An 18,079-nucleotide genomic window follows, 5' to 3' on the forward strand; every position below is an offset into this window, starting at 1 on the left:
CATTGTGTATTACTCTGGTTAGTACATGTAGTTTTACTGTGGGCATTGAAACGGACCAACCAGAAACGCAATGTTCAAATAATACTACATATGTGCAAATTAAATGGTAATTTAAATTATGAGCAAATGTTAATCATTTAGGTTTTACAACTGGATTTAGACAAGTATTCTCTAACAAATGTGTATGCTGTGAATTTTGTGCTTTTCAATTGTAAAAGTTGCCCGGTTGGTAATCCAGTTTTTTTTTATGGCTAGTTAAAGAATGATAATTTTCATATTGATCAAACACGATGTGATTACAACTACCTACATGTAGGTACATTTTGTTTGGTACAGAAGGTGACTGAAGTTAAGATGTCTGCAGTATTGGTTCTGCACAATTCAGAACATCTCTGATGATACAAGTATAAAACATTTCTGGTGAAAATCTGAAGAATTCACGGTTTATGTATGTGATATTCATACTAAATGTTCACCATTTGTTTCTATTTGACCTTAATCTCCACAATTAGTAAAACAATTTCAGTCCAAAACATGCACTGACAACAAATCAAGCCAACGAGAAATTCACTTTTACTGACATCATTTTTACAAAGAATGCTCTGTTGCATAAATATTACATGTATAACGCAAGATACCTTTCAAATATTGACTTAGGGGAAGTGGTGCTAAATAGCTAAACAAACTAGTCCTCTACTGGAATTGATTTGTAATGTTTTCAATCGTGTATCATTTTTCCCTCTTTATCAAAAGTATTTGAACACAGCACAAACCAAATTGCGCATGCGTGTTGTGGGCAGTGGCAGTAACACGGAAGTGCAGTCACAGACTGGAGGTTTCTAAGTGCTGCTGTTCACTTGTTTCGACTAAAGGTATGTAATATTTACCAGGACCAGGTGAGTTAATGCAGAAAGATAATATCATAACAAAACGTATGTCACTTTAGGTCAATTATTAAAATACGTGCGTGTAGAGCTGTTTGTCTTAATCGCTTCATCTGCTGTGATTTTAGAGTCTCACAGAGCGACACCTAGAGGTTTGTCACAGTTACTGCGGGGAGATAATGGGGTCAAGCACTTACGTACAAGTGCAGTGGAAAAAAGGGTGATTTGCATTGACAAAACGGGTTTGATCCTTCATTTAGGAAACAAAAAACATGTTATTTTGCTGATATATATATATATAATAAGAATTATATTGATTATACAATTATTTTAAACCTCTTTATTTTTCATTGAAAATACTTCCATCACAAATACAATTAGACTAAACGTCACATACTTTCTAAAATAGATGTCAGAACTCTATTGAAACATTACATGTCACAAAGAATAGTAAAGCAAGACAAAACGTTTTTTTTTTATCAAGAGTTGTTTTTATTTTTCTGTTTAAAGTTTAGGAAAATAAAAACTTGCCAGTTTTAAAATCTAATACGCCTATATCCTAGCTTTGCTACTCGTTTGCAAGGACTTAATTCTCCAAAATGTCTTAACTTCAGTATTCAATAAGCTCAAAATACTGTTTAATTTGGCATTGTTTGATTTGGTTTGCTGCTTAAAGGTTCAACACTGGCTGAACAACATTTGCTTACAGTTAAATGCAAAAAAAACAGTAAACGACCAGTCAAAATCGAAGGATCCAATGTGTTTTTAAACGGAGCAGAAATAGAACTAGTCCCCCACTTCAAGTATCTTGGAGTCATAATGGACTCAAACTTGACTTTTAAGAAACATATTAAGAAAGTGTCCAATACCATTAAATTCAACTTGCAACATTTTAAACAAATTAGACCTTTCTTAACTGCCAATGCTGCAAAGTCATACCGCCACTGTATGATTCTATCCCACATTGAATACTGTTTTACAAACTGGTCGTTTGCTTGTGCCACAAACCTGAAACCCATAGAACAGCTGTACAAGAGAGCTATCAAGGTGTTAGCCATCCTTGAAAAACACAATTTCTTGAGTTTTGACCATTTTAAGTCTTTTAAAAGTATGTGTTTTATTTATAAATGTTTACATGGACTGGCCCCCCCTCCCTTAGGGGAATTCATCCACAGAAAACACACTGGACGCTGCACTAGGTCAGAAACTGGAGACTGTGAGGTCCACCGTATGGACCACTTTTGGACAAAATGTACTCTCCATTAAAGGCAGCTCTTTCTGGAATAGCCTCCCAACTGAGATACGGGATTGTCCCACTCTCAATAGCTTCAAAGGTCACTTCAAAGAATGGTTGAGAAACAACCAGACGTGCAATCACCGCTAAATGAACTTTAATACAGGGGTATCTCCTTTTAGTAGCTCTTTTATCTCCTCTTGCACTTTAAGTAGCTCTTTTATCTCCTCTTGCACTTTATATGTCGTAGCTGCTATATTGTACTGCCATGTGGTAAATACGTGTATATGCTGCTCTTGCTCTTTTGCACTTTTTGCATATCATGTATTTTGTTTTTGCTATGTTTGTAAAATGTAATTTTCTTAAATGTTTTATGTGAGGGAAATTAGCTCAAAGCTAAATCTGGCACTGTTACGCTTGACACATTTTTAATGTTTTAAGTGTTCATTACTGTGCATTGTCCCTGCCAAATAAACAATTAGATTAAATAAATAAAGTCTTACTTCAACATTATTACTAATCGTACCTCACCCTGTACTGCACTTGTTCCCAGTTTTGAGATGGCAGTGGACTGGATTGGATTTGGCTATGCTCTCGCCATCGCCTTTGGAGGATATATGGGTTACTCTAGAAAAGGTTAAACCCTTTTCATTTTGGCATCAATCCTTACGAAAAGTATGTGTCAGGTAAAACATGAGCCCTGATAATCATTGTGTGTCCCCGTGTGATTGTAGGCAGCGTGATGTCCCTGATGGCCGGTTTAGTTTTTGGTGGGTTTTCTGCTTATGGTGCATTCAACATCTCTTATGACCCAAAGGACATCAAGGTCTCTTTGCGTGAGTACAGCTGAGCATGTCCCAAATAAATACAAATATAAATCAGAGTATTGAATTTAGTTCATGGTGTTTTCTTACTTTCAGTAACTGCTGGAGTCCTTTCGGTCCTGATGGGAATGAGATACAAGAAATCTGGGAAAATATTGCCTGCTGGCATCATGTCAGGGCTAAGGTGTGATTCAACTTGATAAACATCACAACAAGTTAATTAATTAATGTAAATGTGTATAACCAGGACTAGGTATTGCACAATTTATATATATTCTTTCTATATTTTATATAATATTACTATTATATTGTAAAAATATCAGACAATGATGTATTACTTTTTGATTTGCTGTCTCTTTCTTACAGTTTGTTGATGGTGTTTCGGCTGTTACTATCCCTCATGATGTGACAGGCTGGACTGACTCTCTCTCTATCAATGGACCAGCCTTGTTTGAATGAACAGCATTCCCAGCATACTAAAACAAGCCTTTTGTTTGGTATCATTACTTAACTAACATGTGACCAGAAACAAAGTTACCAGTAGGTGTTTTACAGATTTAAGATTAACAACATACTGTATATTAGTGCAGTAAGTCTGCTTTGGTGATCTTATATAAATAACTGCTTTTTCTTGTATTATATGTGCATGAATGTAAATGTCATGCTCTAAGATTAGCAGATGTACATGAGCTTATGTTGGCAGGGGGCTAACTCTATTCACTACAACTTCGGTGTTGCTGGCTGCTAATACTATCACGGTTTTAAATTACTGAAATAGGGACGCCAACATATGTATTCTTGAAGGTTCACATGCTATGTCTTTAACTTCAAATGATATTTACTGTCAATAAGTTAGTGATTTTTGTATTCATGGGAAAACAAAATAAACAAATCCTAAAATAATGACTTTTTTTATGTAAACTGTGGATATTATACAAATCCTGTCATTGAATGAACAAAGAAACACAGCAGCCATTAAATGTTAGTCAAATATTTATTCAGTGTAAACTACATAGATTCCAGTCGAGCTAATGCTAACGTTCGTGATGGTTAGTGAAGTATTGAAATATAGTCGATTCTCCTGGACAAAATGCTGTCCTTGCATTATCAATCATTCACCCTGCCTGTGAGAGGAGGACAGAGTTCACAGAAATGGTGATTTGATGTTGAAAACCTCCATGATGGTTTTCACGTACACATCGTCTGGCTGCGGCTTCCTCTTGCTGCCGGGCTGCAGGAACCTGCTGACGGCGGGAATTCTGGTCATCCTGCCCTGGAAAGACTGGAGGAATCAAAGAAAAAGCTATCAGTGCATTGTTGTTATAATAATGATCAACTTACTGGGAGTTCTTAGTTAAAGATTTGTTGTTGTGTTTTTACTTAAATCCAGTCTTCAGAATACCTATATTTGTCCCAAAGAGGAGGAAATGTACATTGTTACAGTAAGTACAGATAGCTTCATATAATTAGGAAGCATGCATACAAATATTTAAAATAAAAGTAGAAATTACACAATTTACAAAATACACATCCAGTACCAGTATAGTTTTGAGATAGCAGCCAGGTGGAAGTATTAAAGGTGGAAGTATATATTGCACGGTTATTTACGGTATATGAATTGCACATAAGTAGTATTGCACAAAATGGGGTGTTATAGTCTTTGTTGTGTGTGTTTGGGGGTCTACCAGGGGCCGTGGTGGTTGTACAGCCTGACCGCTGCAGGAAGGAAGGACCTGCAGTATTATAAAGTGTGTTTCTTTTTCAAATTGACCTTGAGGTTGGGGAATTCGGCAAGGATGCCAGCAAACTTCTCCTCCAACATCAGGGTGCATTCGAGCAGCTGCACATCTGCACAGCTCAGTCTACCTCCAACCAGGTATATGGGCCCACTCAAAGCCTGAGATGTACACAACGCATACTTTAGTTTGCAAATATTATACAAATAAACAGATACATTTTCCAATTTTAAATGTTTTAACCAAGCTTGAACTGTTATTTGATCACACTTATTTAAAGTAAGCATGGTGGTACCTTTTCAAACACAGGAAGGTAGCGGTCTTTTGCTTTATTTTGAATGTTGTCCAGTTTTGTTTTGACATCTGCGGTAAAGGGCAAGGTCATGATCATGTCCATGAGATCCATCAATCCCTCTGAGTGGGTGTTGACCCTGAGGGAAAGCATTGACACCTTCATCAACTAAAATCACATGTAAAAGAAGACTCTTGTAATGACTCTTCTAAAGAATGGACCCTACATGAGTTTGTCTTTGAGATCTTTTCCATGAAGGTTGTGCTTCTCTGCAATGTAGTTTAAGATTGCCTTTGTCTGAACAAGCTTCATGCCATCCATTTCCACAAATGGAACCTGTTGAAACATGAGGTCTCCATCTGCAAAATAAACACAGCAGCGGCACACCCGTTTGGTGAAACATCAATCTATATCGTAGATAATAGCTTTGTCAACAGGTCATAAAACATTCGAATCATTCACCTTACAAAGATAACAAGTGGGATAACACATGATAAACTTATTGTAAATTAAAATGTGTGACTTGGAAATTGGCCAGAGAGAATCGAGAAGTGTATTTGAACTTTGTACAACATTTTGGAAACACACTAACCACTCAGGAGTTTAAGATACTGCTCCCGAGTTGTCAAAAACACCTCATCGAACTGTAAACAGAGATCACATGACATATTTAGGATATATTCAGGAGGTTTGAAGTTCCTTAAAATCAATAAGGATATTCTCATGTTAATATCACCACACACCCTTTACTTACGTCCACTTCTGCAACAGTCAAGAGCCAGCGGATTGACTCCATTTTTCCTCTCCCATTGAAATAGTGAAGTACAACTTTCCCAGCCATGGCGATAGTATTTCGGAAGTGGATCGATTAATCTCTAAACCACACAATTAATATCACACATTAATAATACAAAATACAAATGAAAATGATACCCAAAATGAGTTGTAATGTCTTGAATCATACCTGTGCACCCTCAGCGCTGTCGTGGAGAAATGTGAGCAACAACAGTTAAGATAGGTCTTTATATAATGAAGTTAAGGTGGGAACGAAATTTGAAGACGTTTCATTGGTTGATTTTAGCCAATGAAAACGCGGATCGTTGGCGCTAGACATCATGGGGAAAATACTAACTGCTATTCTTTTACTGACTATTTTCGGCAACTTTGAAGTATTTGTAGGCTACATTTTAAGTTAATAAACATGAATGGGGAGATAAGGCGAACTATTATACCAACTATAAAAACTTATGTCGATATTCCACACCGTGACAGTAAACGGTTGTGTTTTACTCCCTTATATATACACCACGCCCCCATAACTCTCTTTGGATGTGAGGGCGATCTGGCTGCGACATCTGTCACCCCATTGATCGCTAGGGTTTATTCGGCTGATCTGGCTGGCTAGGCGGGTGTCCCCTTCCTCCCTCACCGCTCCATGTGTGTCCCTCCCGAAGCCCCGCGCTCGGTGGAAGAGGACGGTTCCCCCGGCGGATGATGACCATCCTTCGGTGTACCAGTAGCTGCGCTCCCCTGCTAGAACCTCCAAACAAGCTCAAGGCCCATTTGTAGGAGAAACGTAGGGAAGTTAAGCTCCAAGCGTCAGACACATCCAAATGAGGCACTGCACGTGGCAGTCTGCCTTACTTTTTCAATGTTTTTCTTCTCAGTTAATACAAACATAATGTACTTTAAAAGATTCAAATTTTGTTTTGATACATTTTGACTTTATTATGACAATTGTTGGGACAATTGTTTCATTCATATTCTACTATGACTTTTAATTACATTTGAGTGGATAGTACAAGTTTGAGTTTGTACTTTCTCCGTTTATGCTTTATATTTATACTCCATGTGAGGCCGACAAGTGAGCGGCCCGACCAAGCAAGGAGGCAGACCGTCCAAAAATATAACCCGGTGTGGGCATTTATTACACTCGAGCACACCCTACCAGCCCCAAAACAGACAGGGCAACAGAGCCTAAATACACACACTAATCAGCAATTAGACAGGTGGGGGAGGATACAACACAGGGCACCATTCATTACAGTAACCCAGTTACTCAATATGATTCTGAAATGGGCAATTACGGATAAGGAGTACTTCTACTTTTGGTTCTTTAAGTATATTTTGATGCAGATACTTTTGTACTTTTAAGTAAGATTTTGAATTGAGGCTTGTAACAAAGTACTGATACAAATTTGTACTGCTACTTTTACTTAAATAAAAAATCTGAGTACCATCTCAGTATTTGAGCTCATGTCCCACACCTCTTCCATCTCCAGCACCGTTTATTTGACACCATATTATTGGGTTATGTACTTATACCAGCATCATCTTCAGGACAAATGCAGCGAGGTTAGTTGATTCAATTGCAACATCCTTCTTTCAATCACACTATGTACCAAAGTATGGATGGATACAATTAATTATATGATGTGCCCACTGTAGAAGACCAGAAGCAATGCATTCATGCAAGTATAGCATTAACAGTAAACTGCTTCTGAGGGGTTAATCTCCATCAGATTAATACAGCTGGCCAGAATATACCCGGGCTGGAATCTAGTACAAAATATTAATTAAATAAAAACATTATTTATTTAATTAATAAAAACATTCACTTTCATGGTACCGTGAAAAAATGCACAAGTTGGACATATGGGTTCCCAGTCAACAGTTTAATTATATTCAATAACAGGCAATTCAATTATCACACTCACTTTGGCCAAGGGGGTATAACGTGTTTTCTTGGATCATTTTAATTCAGAAATAAAACTGAATTGTACATTGTGGCAACCATTTGCATTGTTTGATTGAAAATAGAGCAAGGCATTGCATTTTATTAAAAACATATAATGCACAAATAATAGTAACCTGATTGACAAGGCTACCGTCATAAAAAAACAGCAGAGAAAAAAGGAATACACACCAAACTGTACAAAAGCAAAGTAATTAGTTGCAGCCAAATACAGATCACAGTGAAGTTTCCATACAATTATAATATGCATATTATGTATACAGGTTGGTGAACATTCAATGATACATCTGATACACAACTGAAGTTGTGACCTCTGTAGCTTTAATACAGAAATACATAATGAAACACTGAGGAGCAAATCTGGGCTCAAACTTTGGCCGCTTGCATTTAAATATAGATATTTTTACATCTCACAACATTCATAGTACACAAAACATTAAAGGTTATTGCTGTGTAAGATGTATGTACAGACTTATATTATAAAACAACTAGGCCTACTCTTTGGAGGTGAAAGAGTTTGTAGTGAGGGCACTAGCGGTGTCCATATTTGGCAGACCAATCCGTTCGCCCGTGGATGGTTTGTGTCGGTGGGCGAGGCAGCAGACCGGGGGTGCTCTTGTTGGGTGACGGCACGTTGGTGGAGGTGTTCATCGGACTCCGGCCAGACTGCCATGTTGCATAATCTAAAACGGCATCAAAACAACAGGTTAAATCAAATGTAAAAAAAGAGAGGCAATGGGGCACTGAAAACGTGACACATAGAAAGCTGAATGTGAAGGGCTGCAGGGAGGATGTTTTGTAGGCCAAACTACGCTTCCAACTTCATTGATTTTTAGAGCTCGCCTCTTTTACCAAAGCTTGATCTAGCTTGTGAGTTACAATATTTGAGAGTATACAAATAACCTGGCTGTAAACGCAGGCTAGCGAGAACATGAGTTTCCCAAGTTTGGTGTGATTGTGTTTAATTGTCCCTGAAAATCGATGTAGTCTTATTACGCCGCTTGACGGGTCTTAGATGAGTTTTAGGACTCATTCCTGCAGCACTCTATAGCAGAAAGCTCTAAGTGATGAAATGTGTCCTCACTTGATGCTGTTGATTCCACTGAAGGACCCTGAGGTCCTCTGTGACCCGCAGATCCCGTGTCTTTTTTGTAAAACGATGGCATGTATCCGCCTGGGATTGTATTGGTACCTGGTATTTACAACAAACAAAAACAGATCATTTCATTAGAACCTAGTGAAGTTGCAATGATTACCATGCAGTAAAGTGCAGGAGGTCCTGGGACATTACCGTGAGCGCCTCTGCTCGGCAGAGTCCCTCCAAATGGAATACTGCTGTTGCCCCAAAGATGGCTTCCTGCAAAGTCTTTACTGGCATTTATGGCTACGTTCTTTTTTGTGCTAATACCTGAAAAAGACAGTAAGAGATTATCGCACACATTTTACAAGAATAATTATAAATAGAAAGAAGAAAGTGACAAACAAATTCCAATCTACCGTTATGCTTTTTAAGGTTACCAACTCTTTTGTAGTGATATATACTGTGCACATTTGTAAAGACTGCATTTAAGATTGCTTCCTTAACAGATCTCAATCAGAATTGAATTGCAGTTTTTTTAAATCCTGCATTAATCATATATTTAATGTCACAATATTCTTTGGTTGATCTGCATTACTTTAACAGTACAATGGTACCAAAGCAAAGGAGTTATTTTGGATCTAACTGAAACGAGTTGGGTGTAAAGCACTTGTTGACACAGTTGATTTTTATTTGAGGGAAGTCTTTAAATATATATTACCAGGTAAATATCTTGACTGCCTCAGGTAATGTTGTTTGGCAGAAGCAGTTCTTGAAGGCTCCTGATAGGCTGAACTCTTGTTCAGGTTTAAAGGCGCATCTTCCTTTCCATTGGGTCGACTGTAATCCAAAACGTTTCCATATCTGAAACACAGAAGGCATTAAATGAGAGAAAGGTAGTGTGTTACCTGCTTGTAGTAATACTGATGTAAACACTTCAGCTCTCTTTTGTAGTCTTAGTTTGCACATTCGTACAGCCACTTTCTCTTATAAAAAGGTACCGCACGATGACAGATCATAGCCTCACCTGCTCAGTGAGTCCTCCCCCTGCCTCGATTGCTCTGCAGAGAAGTTTGTTTTTCCCAGAATACTTATGGATGTCAGATCCGTCTCTTCATAGTCGTCCCAGTCTTCACCCTTGTGGTGTCCCGTGCCGTGGCCCCAGCGCCGCCGCCCCCCTTTAGGCTTCACCTGATAGCTCAGTAGGTGTTCTTTTTCTGACTCCTGTCTCGTTTGCTAAAAGAACGGCATCAACCATATGCATGAGGAGGATTTTTAAACAATTTCATTTTCAAGGGATAATAAGTTATTTAAGCCTGCTTTTGATGGAACCCATCTTTACATAATTTGAAAATAATAATAGGTGATGATCATCAAAGTAAAGTGATGTAGTTAGAAGTAGACATGGGGTTATGTGAAAATGGGCTTCAAGCTCTTTAAATTATACTTAAGCATTCTAAATGTACTTTATTATGTACCTACATGTTGTTGTTAAAAAAATGCTTAGTGAAACAAACATGCAATCTTAAATAAGTTAATAAGGGATGTATATGAGGTCACATTTATATGATTGCTAGCCTAAGGTTTAATCGATGTTTCCATGCAACGGCTTAATATATTTATTCATCCACTTGAAAATATTAAGATGGAATGTTTGCCATCAATAGAAACAGATATATAATAAATACACACTCTTATGTTTCCAGCCTCACCTTGCTCTGGAGACTCTTGTCCACGATGTAAGGGAGATGGCTCTGTGGCGTTCCTCCGCTCTGCTCCTGCTTCAGGATGTGCTTCTGTTGCTGCTCTCGGACCAGCTCTGTGTGCCGCTGGTACGCCGCCGCCTGGGCCACCGCAGACACAGCGGAGGGCTGGATCTGCTGCAGGGGCCTGGAGGGGGAGCAATGTTGGCTGGGGGGGGGAGGCTGGGAGGGGGGCACCGGCTTCAGCAGCAGGGGTTGCTGCTGCAGAGACTGCTGTGACTGTAAAGGAGCCTGCAGCGGCACGAGGCCTGGCTGAGGCCGGCCCTGATCCAGGATCTGCTGAGGAGTGCCCAGAGCCTGGCCCACGTGGAAGTACGAGTACCTGAGAGACTGAAAGACATCCAGGTTTGAACAAAACAACGTCAGCTTTCATTCTGCATGTTGAGCTATGAAGCTATGAGGAGGTCAGACATTACCTGGGCAGAGGCTGGTCTCTTCTTGGGATCCCACTGGAGCAGGTCTGTCATCAGATGAATGGCTTCAGGGCTGGCATTTGGGATCAGAGTCTTCAGATTACTGGGAACGCACTGAGGCCAACGGAAATTCATAGCACTCGCCAAATGGAATCCCTCCGGCCAATCATTCTAGAGGGAGAAGACACAGGCCATTTGACACACCACATTTATGTAACGTGATTAAGAAATGTCAAAACAAAATCGTTTTTGTATTCACTGTTACAATAGTAGTAGTTGAATAATGACTGCACTTGGTTGTACTCTGATTTAAACCAAAATGGGGGAGATTATAATCTGGAGGATTCCGTAGGGTAGTCCAAAACGATGTCAACTTTTTATATACAATGTTTGTGTCAATGTACAAAAAAAATGTGTTACTACTACATAGAACTTATGTTTTTGCAAACAAAAAATGACAGTCAAAGTAAAAAGAAAGCCTCTGGTCTCAAATGTATTTATGAAATGCAGTGGAATAGCCGATGTATACTTTCTTTAAAAAAAAGTGTATCTCTACCGTGAGAAGGATTACTCAACAGTACTGGGTATGACAAATCCAGTGCTCTATAATTCTGCTGCACACATGTGAACGATCTTACCTTCTTTGGTGTACCCAAGACTTGGCACACTTTGAATATGGTGTCTACTTCACTGGAGCCTGGAAAAAGAGGCCTGAGGGTATAAAGCTCTGCCATGATGCAGCCGATAGCCCACTGGTCTATGGGTGAGTTGTAGGATGTGGATCTGAGGAGCACCTCTGGGGCTCTGTACCTGGTGGAAAAATAAGAGAGGGTACTCAGACTTGAGTAAATAATGTATTAAACACAGGGCGTTATATATATTCTGAGAGATACTCACCATCTGGTGGAGACATAGTCTGTGTATGGTGGTCGAGATCTAATTTCCCGGGCAAGCCCAAAGTCGGCTATTTTCACCAGCTCCGGGCCCATGCACAGAAGATTCTCCGGTTTCATGTCCCTGTGAAAGAAACCTAAAAAAAAAGAAACATTGCATTATTCAAATTGTACAAAATGTCCAATTTGTCACAGGATAAGTGTAGCATCAGTCGTAAATAAGACATACCATGTTTATGAATGAACGCAAGCCCCTGTAGTATCTGAAACATTATATTCCTCACAGCCGATTCAGGAAACAATCGAGTCCTGCAGCAAGAAGAACAATTAGAAAACTCCAGCGGTTAAACAACTCTAAGCACACGATTAAATAATGCTACAAGTAAAATATATACACACCTGTCTTTCATGAGCTGATATAGATTCTCCTTCATGTACTCAAATATAAAGTACAAGTGATCATTTTCTCGAATGACTTCCTTGAGTTTGATCACGTTGGCATGGTTGAGTTTCTTTAAGGACTGAAAGAGAAACAGATCATGTTAGAATATGAGAAATGCAAAGGATTAGAAATAAAAGCCATGCTGGAAAAAATGCACAGGTCACTGCAGCACATTCAAAAGCACGCCCTGCAACTATGACACAAACCCTTCTTGTTAAAACATGGCTATTGTAAGAACACAATGGAGTTTGGGGGAGAAATGCTGCAAAGGTGGGATTTCAACTTACAATTTAAAAGAGGGAAAATAGAAAGCAGGGTGGAGAAATATACACCTTTCCCATGCACTGGGACGCTATAGGTTTACCATGCTACATTTAAGTAAAGGGGAAAGAAGCTGCAATGGGATTCTGAAATTTTGATGTGACATGCTGTGATTATGATCCAATTAGCAGGACTCTAAGGACCAGCGTGTTGTACATGTTTTCTGCGTTAAGGTGGAGCTCTAGGAAAGGAGGGATGGGAGCCCAAGCTCAAAACACAACAATCACCTTCAACTCTTAGAGCTGGTGTGTGACTTTGAGCTGTGAGGAAATGTAGACAGTAACACAATGAAATGGTGTGAAAAAAAACAATAAAGAGTATTTGACATTTCCAAAACAGACAGTAACAGGAGGGGCACCAACACAACATCATGTGGTCGCTGCATCAGAACAGCTACTGTGAAATATAATGTTTGGTTGGTTGTTCTACTTCTCCAAAACATTCATTTTAAGATAAGCTAGTAATACAGCAGAGCGTGGGGATATTTCACCCCAAAAATGTGGAGAATGGAGCTGAAACTCCACATAAGACAAGATATATTCAAGTAAAGAAAAGGGCATTTCCTTTAGGTTGGTTTTTGGGTAGATTTTTTTCATAACACTTATGCTCCTTAATAGTGTGGAAAAATGTAGAAAAGATAAACTCACCTTGACTTCACGAAGGTTCATGCATTCTTCCCAGGAGTAGAATTTTCTTTTCATTCTGAAATGTATTTTTCACATTAACTCATTTATTGAAAATTACATCATATTGTATATCAGAGAAAATAGATGCTAACATAACAATTTTGGGGATATTTAACCTCTTTATGGCAACTAGCTCTCCTGACTCCAGACTGCGGCCGAGGACAACGGAGCCGTAGGTGCCATCCCCGAGCTGTCTGATGTTGGTGTATCTATTCATTGTGCTCGTCCTGCCTTAGCATCCGGGAGAAGATAATAATTGGGTGGTCAGAAGAGATGCTTTTGCCTCCTGCTGCTGAATGCAGCCAGATTTTCCTGTGACAACAGAGCAGAGCTGGAGGACTCATGGTGTCCTGGACCTGCCTCCTTCGAGCTGAGAAGGTGAGGGATGGACAACAAAAGAACAAGTTAGTTTTGTAGGCAAATGAACTAAAAATATACATGGCTAATTTTATACAAAGTAGGATGTGATGCATCCAACTGATCCTCCTTTAACGGTAAGATCAGCTGCAGTGAGCAGAGGCTGTAAAGGTGGGGGCGGGGCTTTTATACGAGTAGTGAAAACACTTCCGCGTAGTCTGCTCTCGTGTATCCTCCCTTTCGTCTCCTCTGGAAGCCTCCTCTCTCACCCCTCCTCGACTCCTCCGTGTGCATTTCAGCAATTGGGACGTCCTTCAACATGGCGTGTCTTGATCGATTTCCGGGTCAAGTCCCGGAGGAGGGGGAGAGAGGAGTCGAGGAGGGACATTGAGATGAACCTATTGTTTCTAAATGTTTCCTGAACTTCATGTTATGCATTACTGTACAGAGTATTCTTTGTTTGTAAGTATTTGCCTAAATATTTGCCGTCGATTTAGCAGTATTGCCTAATATAACATTTCTTAGTGGTGCAAATCAATTTGAAATGGCCCGCCTCAATTTAAGTTACAAGGTTTATGTAACACTCTTTTTAAACCATTATAAAATATGCATATCAAGAAATCCACTTTGTACCAAGAAGGCAGGTTATTAAAGAACTACAGTTTTTCTGAATTTGAATGTCCTAGTTTTTTTCTGCATGAATATTAAATAAAGGATTTCAAGCAACGATCCCAGCACTCCTGTGAGGTATAATCTATATAACTACAATCCCCCTCCACTGAAGAAATGTGGTTTACTTGTTGTGAAATCACTTAGATGAACTTCAATGTGCATAATGACATCTGTATGTTGTCTGTTTCTTTAAAACCACCTTATGAAGAGGGAAATTGTCTTTGTGCTAACATATACGATGCAATTTCACCTAAAGGTCATCATCATTTTTGAAGGAAAAACACTTAAACAAACACAAGATGTACATGTTAGGAGTAACTTTAACTGGTAACTAACAAAAGACATTCTGTACAAAGTACAAGTGTCTCACCTTATGACATATTTTAAAGAAATAAGGATGAAAATTGTATCATCATATCAGTGCAAATGTCCTTTATCAAAGTTAATGGTAGCAGCTGTTATAGTCAGTGATGATGTTTACTGACTCACATAGGTTTCTGATATAGTCAATTACATCTTCCCCAACATGTTACCATACTACCTATTTTTCTGTCAGCAAAAGTACCAACTAGCATGTGTGTTTCCTAGTTTAGTTTAGCAGAGTGAACGCTAACGCAACGGCACTTTAGCACAAAAATATGTATACATGATCCGATATAATTCCCACTGTACTCATCTATAGATTTGGGTTTAATGCGTTATGTTGCATTTTGCACTATAGGCTCAGCTTTCACGACTCCTCTGAGCAGTTATTGGTAGCAAACATGGTACAAGTAACGCTATCTTATAATTGAGTTGTGGTGCTGGTGGTGGCCCAGCTGCTGACAACATTAAAATGCTAAAGGAGAGAAAACTGGCCTGTTTGCACTGAATGGGCTCATAATTCAAAACACAACGAAAAGCAGCAGACAGCACTCACCGTCCTCGCTTCAAATCGACAACAAGACATAGCAGATCATTTGTAGTCGATGTTCAACAACTGTCTTAGTGGAATAATCAGCTGTCTGACAGCGTAAGAAGGCAGATAACCGCATCCAGATCCAGTGCATCCACACACAACATCAATACAATTTCATCTAGGGCCTTTCGTCACAGAACTCATCACAATCTCGCGATGCTGTAAAAATTGTTTGCGGTGTAATTTCAACAAATCACAGCTCTCCTCCGTCAAAGACACAACACGGGATTGAAATAAGTCACTGCATCCTTCTCTCCAGCGTCCGAACCGATAAGAACCTGTATACAGTCTATGGTCCGAACACCTTAATGTCTATGAAACAACATTTTGAAGATGTAAAGGAAATTCATGTCTTTCTTCTGTTTCCCTTCTTTTAGTCCGCACGCTGCGTTTATACGGGCCAGGCCTACCTCGCAGAGCTTATGTAATATTACATTCAATTCAAAACAGGGATTCCAAGACTCATAAACAATCTAAAACATAGTGGGGAGACTTATATGGCATAATAAATATCGTTCATGATAACATGGAAAATAATTTAAAAAACAACTGTGTACCAAAAATACCACTTTATACGAAAGATTGTTCGGCACAAAGCAAAGCCGGAAGTGACCAAGTATGTACGCTCTTGTACCACCCTCTTCTTCTCTGATCAAATTAAAAGTGAAGGAGTCGACTCTAGTGCACAAGCAGTATTTTAATATTGGGGTTAGATTGATCCGGCATTTTTTGTTTTGGTTATTTTCATGCTTCGAATGTCCCTCTGAAATGTAGTGGTGTAAAAAACTCAAAAGTATGTGACATCAAACTATATCAAAATTGTACATAAGCAAGGTATAGGGTATACTTTACTCCATACTGGCACACACAGCAGTGGGTACAATGTTGAGCCTAAGTAGATAAGGTTAATACATAAAATAAAAAAGTTCTGATTTGAAGAATTCACTTTTTTTTATAACGATAATTACTATTATAAGCAGCATAGCCTACACTTAATCACACACACACGCACACACACACACACACACACACACACACACACACACACACACACACACACACACACACACACTCACTTTCCTTGTTGTATAGGATCTTGTAGAGGCTGTGCGGTCAGTTAAAAATGTTGATGCCTTTGGCAAGTCATAACTTGGTTAGACAATCTAGCTAAACCAGCATGTAAAAACATGTCTGCTTTTAAATGAGCTACATTGCTGGTGGACGTCCTGTGTGGGGCTGTGCTACTGGATAATACTGTCTCAAAAGCGTTTGTATCTCAGAGATTTTGACACATACTCAGGTGAAGTCAAACAGGCTGTACTTGCCTTTATTACAGCTGACTGTTCTTTGATATAGATTGATAATTGCAATTGAAGGTCAACGTTTAAAATGGTTAACAAATAGGGGGAATACAGATCTTTAGTGAAAATAAGATTTATACAGCACAAACGTAAACAGCCACTGCTGAGCATGATATGGAGCTACACCTGGAGCTGCTATACATACTGAGGTAGGCCTTGATTATTGAGTGTTAAATATGATGCAGAACTGTGTAACACTGACATTGGTTACCAATCAGATTCAGGGACCAGGAAGCCCATTGCAAATTTAGCAATTGTATAGCTTTCTTCAATTAAGTAGACTATGGGCCAAATCGTTATGACATCATAAAGTGGCCAAAATCTGATCAGCTCATTTTCAGACAGGTTTTTAATAAATGGATCAGGACAAAAAGTGAGCAAATCTTTTTTTCTGAAACTTTCAGAATCTCTTTACACAGAAGGGACACATGTTTATGTATAAAAGACATGACAACGTGTATTTTGCATAATAGGTGACCTTTTAGGAAAAATTTACTTTTTTAGTATTTTTTAGATTATGCTACTTTTATACTTTTACTCCACTACATTTTGTTTAAAGATTTAGTTACACACTTCTTTGAAGATTTAGAGTATTAATAAAAAATGTGTATCAACCAATACATTATATTATATATATTATAGGTTAAGCTACAATTAATAGAAATATATTATGCTTAAATGGCCTATTCTGCAAAAGGAGTATATTATATATATATACTTTTTTTTTTACTGAAGTACAATTTTGAATGCATGACTTTTACTTCTAACTGAGTATTTTTACACTGTAGTAAATATCTGAGTAGTTCTTCCATCTCTGGTGACTTATGTAAATATACACAGTTTGCACATACAAACACACAACAAATGGCAATCAATTGCACAACCCTCAGGGCCAACTTTTACATATATTTTACGTAACATGTGAGTGTTGAGAAGCATTGCGTAGTGGTATGTTTCTATGTTCTCAGAGCTGGAGCAATACAATTATTTAAAATTGTATTTATATTTATTTAATATCAGAATCCGTTTTATTTTCAAGTAGGTTTACACATAGCCTACAAGGAATTTGCTTTGGTATAAGAGGTGCATACAGAGGCACAGCAAGAAGAAAACTTAGTAAAATAAAAAATAGTACTATTTTAAGACTATTGTAAGAAATGAAAAATAAACACAATATTTACACAAAAGATAATTATGTGGTGAAACTGGGTGCAGTAAAATATAATAAAATATGACAATACTAATACTATATGGAGAGTTATGCTAATTCATAAAGCGGTAGCGTGGACCAGACATTTGCAACTTTATGTATAATTCTATTATTTGTTGATGTTTATTACACCATTGTTCATGTATTAATTCCTTGATGAATAAGTCACGTTTCGTCCTCCATACATGGCTGCAGCAGGT

General features: G+C 38.5%; 3 protein-coding genes across 4 annotated transcripts; 1 reads left to right on the top strand and 2 right to left on the bottom strand.

The window, feature by feature from the left end:
- The first annotated feature begins 782 nt into the window (after positions 1-782).
- On the top strand, positions 783-3,845 carry zgc:163080 (uncharacterized protein LOC799515 homolog). 2 transcript variants are annotated; one of them, XM_034201847.1, is made up of 5 exons: positions 783-872; positions 2,672-2,754; positions 2,853-2,954; positions 3,039-3,126; positions 3,309-3,845. In XM_034201847.1, exons 2-5 carry the CDS (start codon positions 2,679-2,681, stop codon positions 3,349-3,351), a joined length of 309 nt encoding a protein of 102 aa, XP_034057738.1. In that variant the 5' UTR covers positions 783-872; positions 2,672-2,678; the 3' UTR covers positions 3,352-3,845. The 2 variants fall into 2 exon arrangements, with proteins under 2 accessions (XP_034057738.1, XP_034057739.1); XM_034201848.1 differs by having other exon boundaries at positions 822-896.
- Positions 3,846-3,917: 72 nt separating this feature from the next.
- gsta.1 (glutathione S-transferase, alpha tandem duplicate 1) lies at positions 3,918-6,010 on the bottom strand. Its single transcript, XM_034201846.1, has 7 exons — positions 5,935-6,010; positions 5,725-5,845; positions 5,563-5,614; positions 5,197-5,329; positions 4,974-5,109; positions 4,714-4,839; positions 3,918-4,224 (listed from the first exon to the last, which is right to left on the bottom strand). The coding sequence occupies exons 2-7, from the start codon at positions 5,809-5,811 to the stop codon at positions 4,087-4,089; spliced, it is 672 nt and encodes a 223-aa protein (XP_034057737.1). The 5' UTR covers positions 5,812-5,845; positions 5,935-6,010; the 3' UTR covers positions 3,918-4,086.
- A 1,616-nt stretch (positions 6,011-7,626) lies between these two features.
- LOC117536745 (serine/threonine-protein kinase ICK-like) lies at positions 7,627-15,516 on the bottom strand. Its single transcript, XM_034201740.1, has 14 exons — positions 15,270-15,516; positions 13,438-13,691; positions 13,283-13,337; positions 12,272-12,393; positions 12,102-12,181; positions 11,877-12,009; positions 11,618-11,789; positions 10,983-11,150; positions 10,516-10,896; positions 9,831-10,039; positions 9,525-9,667; positions 9,017-9,133; positions 8,810-8,917; positions 7,627-8,408 (listed from the first exon to the last, which is right to left on the bottom strand). Exons 2-14 carry the CDS (start codon positions 13,536-13,538, stop codon positions 8,257-8,259), a joined length of 1,941 nt encoding a protein of 646 aa, XP_034057631.1. The 5' UTR covers positions 13,539-13,691; positions 15,270-15,516; the 3' UTR covers positions 7,627-8,256.
- Between the last annotated feature and the right edge of the window lie 2,563 nt (positions 15,517-18,079).

The sequence above is a fragment of the Gymnodraco acuticeps genome, unplaced genomic scaffold (assembly GCF_902827175.1).
Source record: "Gymnodraco acuticeps unplaced genomic scaffold, fGymAcu1.1, whole genome shotgun sequence".
Taxonomy (NCBI): domain Eukaryota; kingdom Metazoa; phylum Chordata; class Actinopteri; order Perciformes; family Bathydraconidae; genus Gymnodraco; species Gymnodraco acuticeps.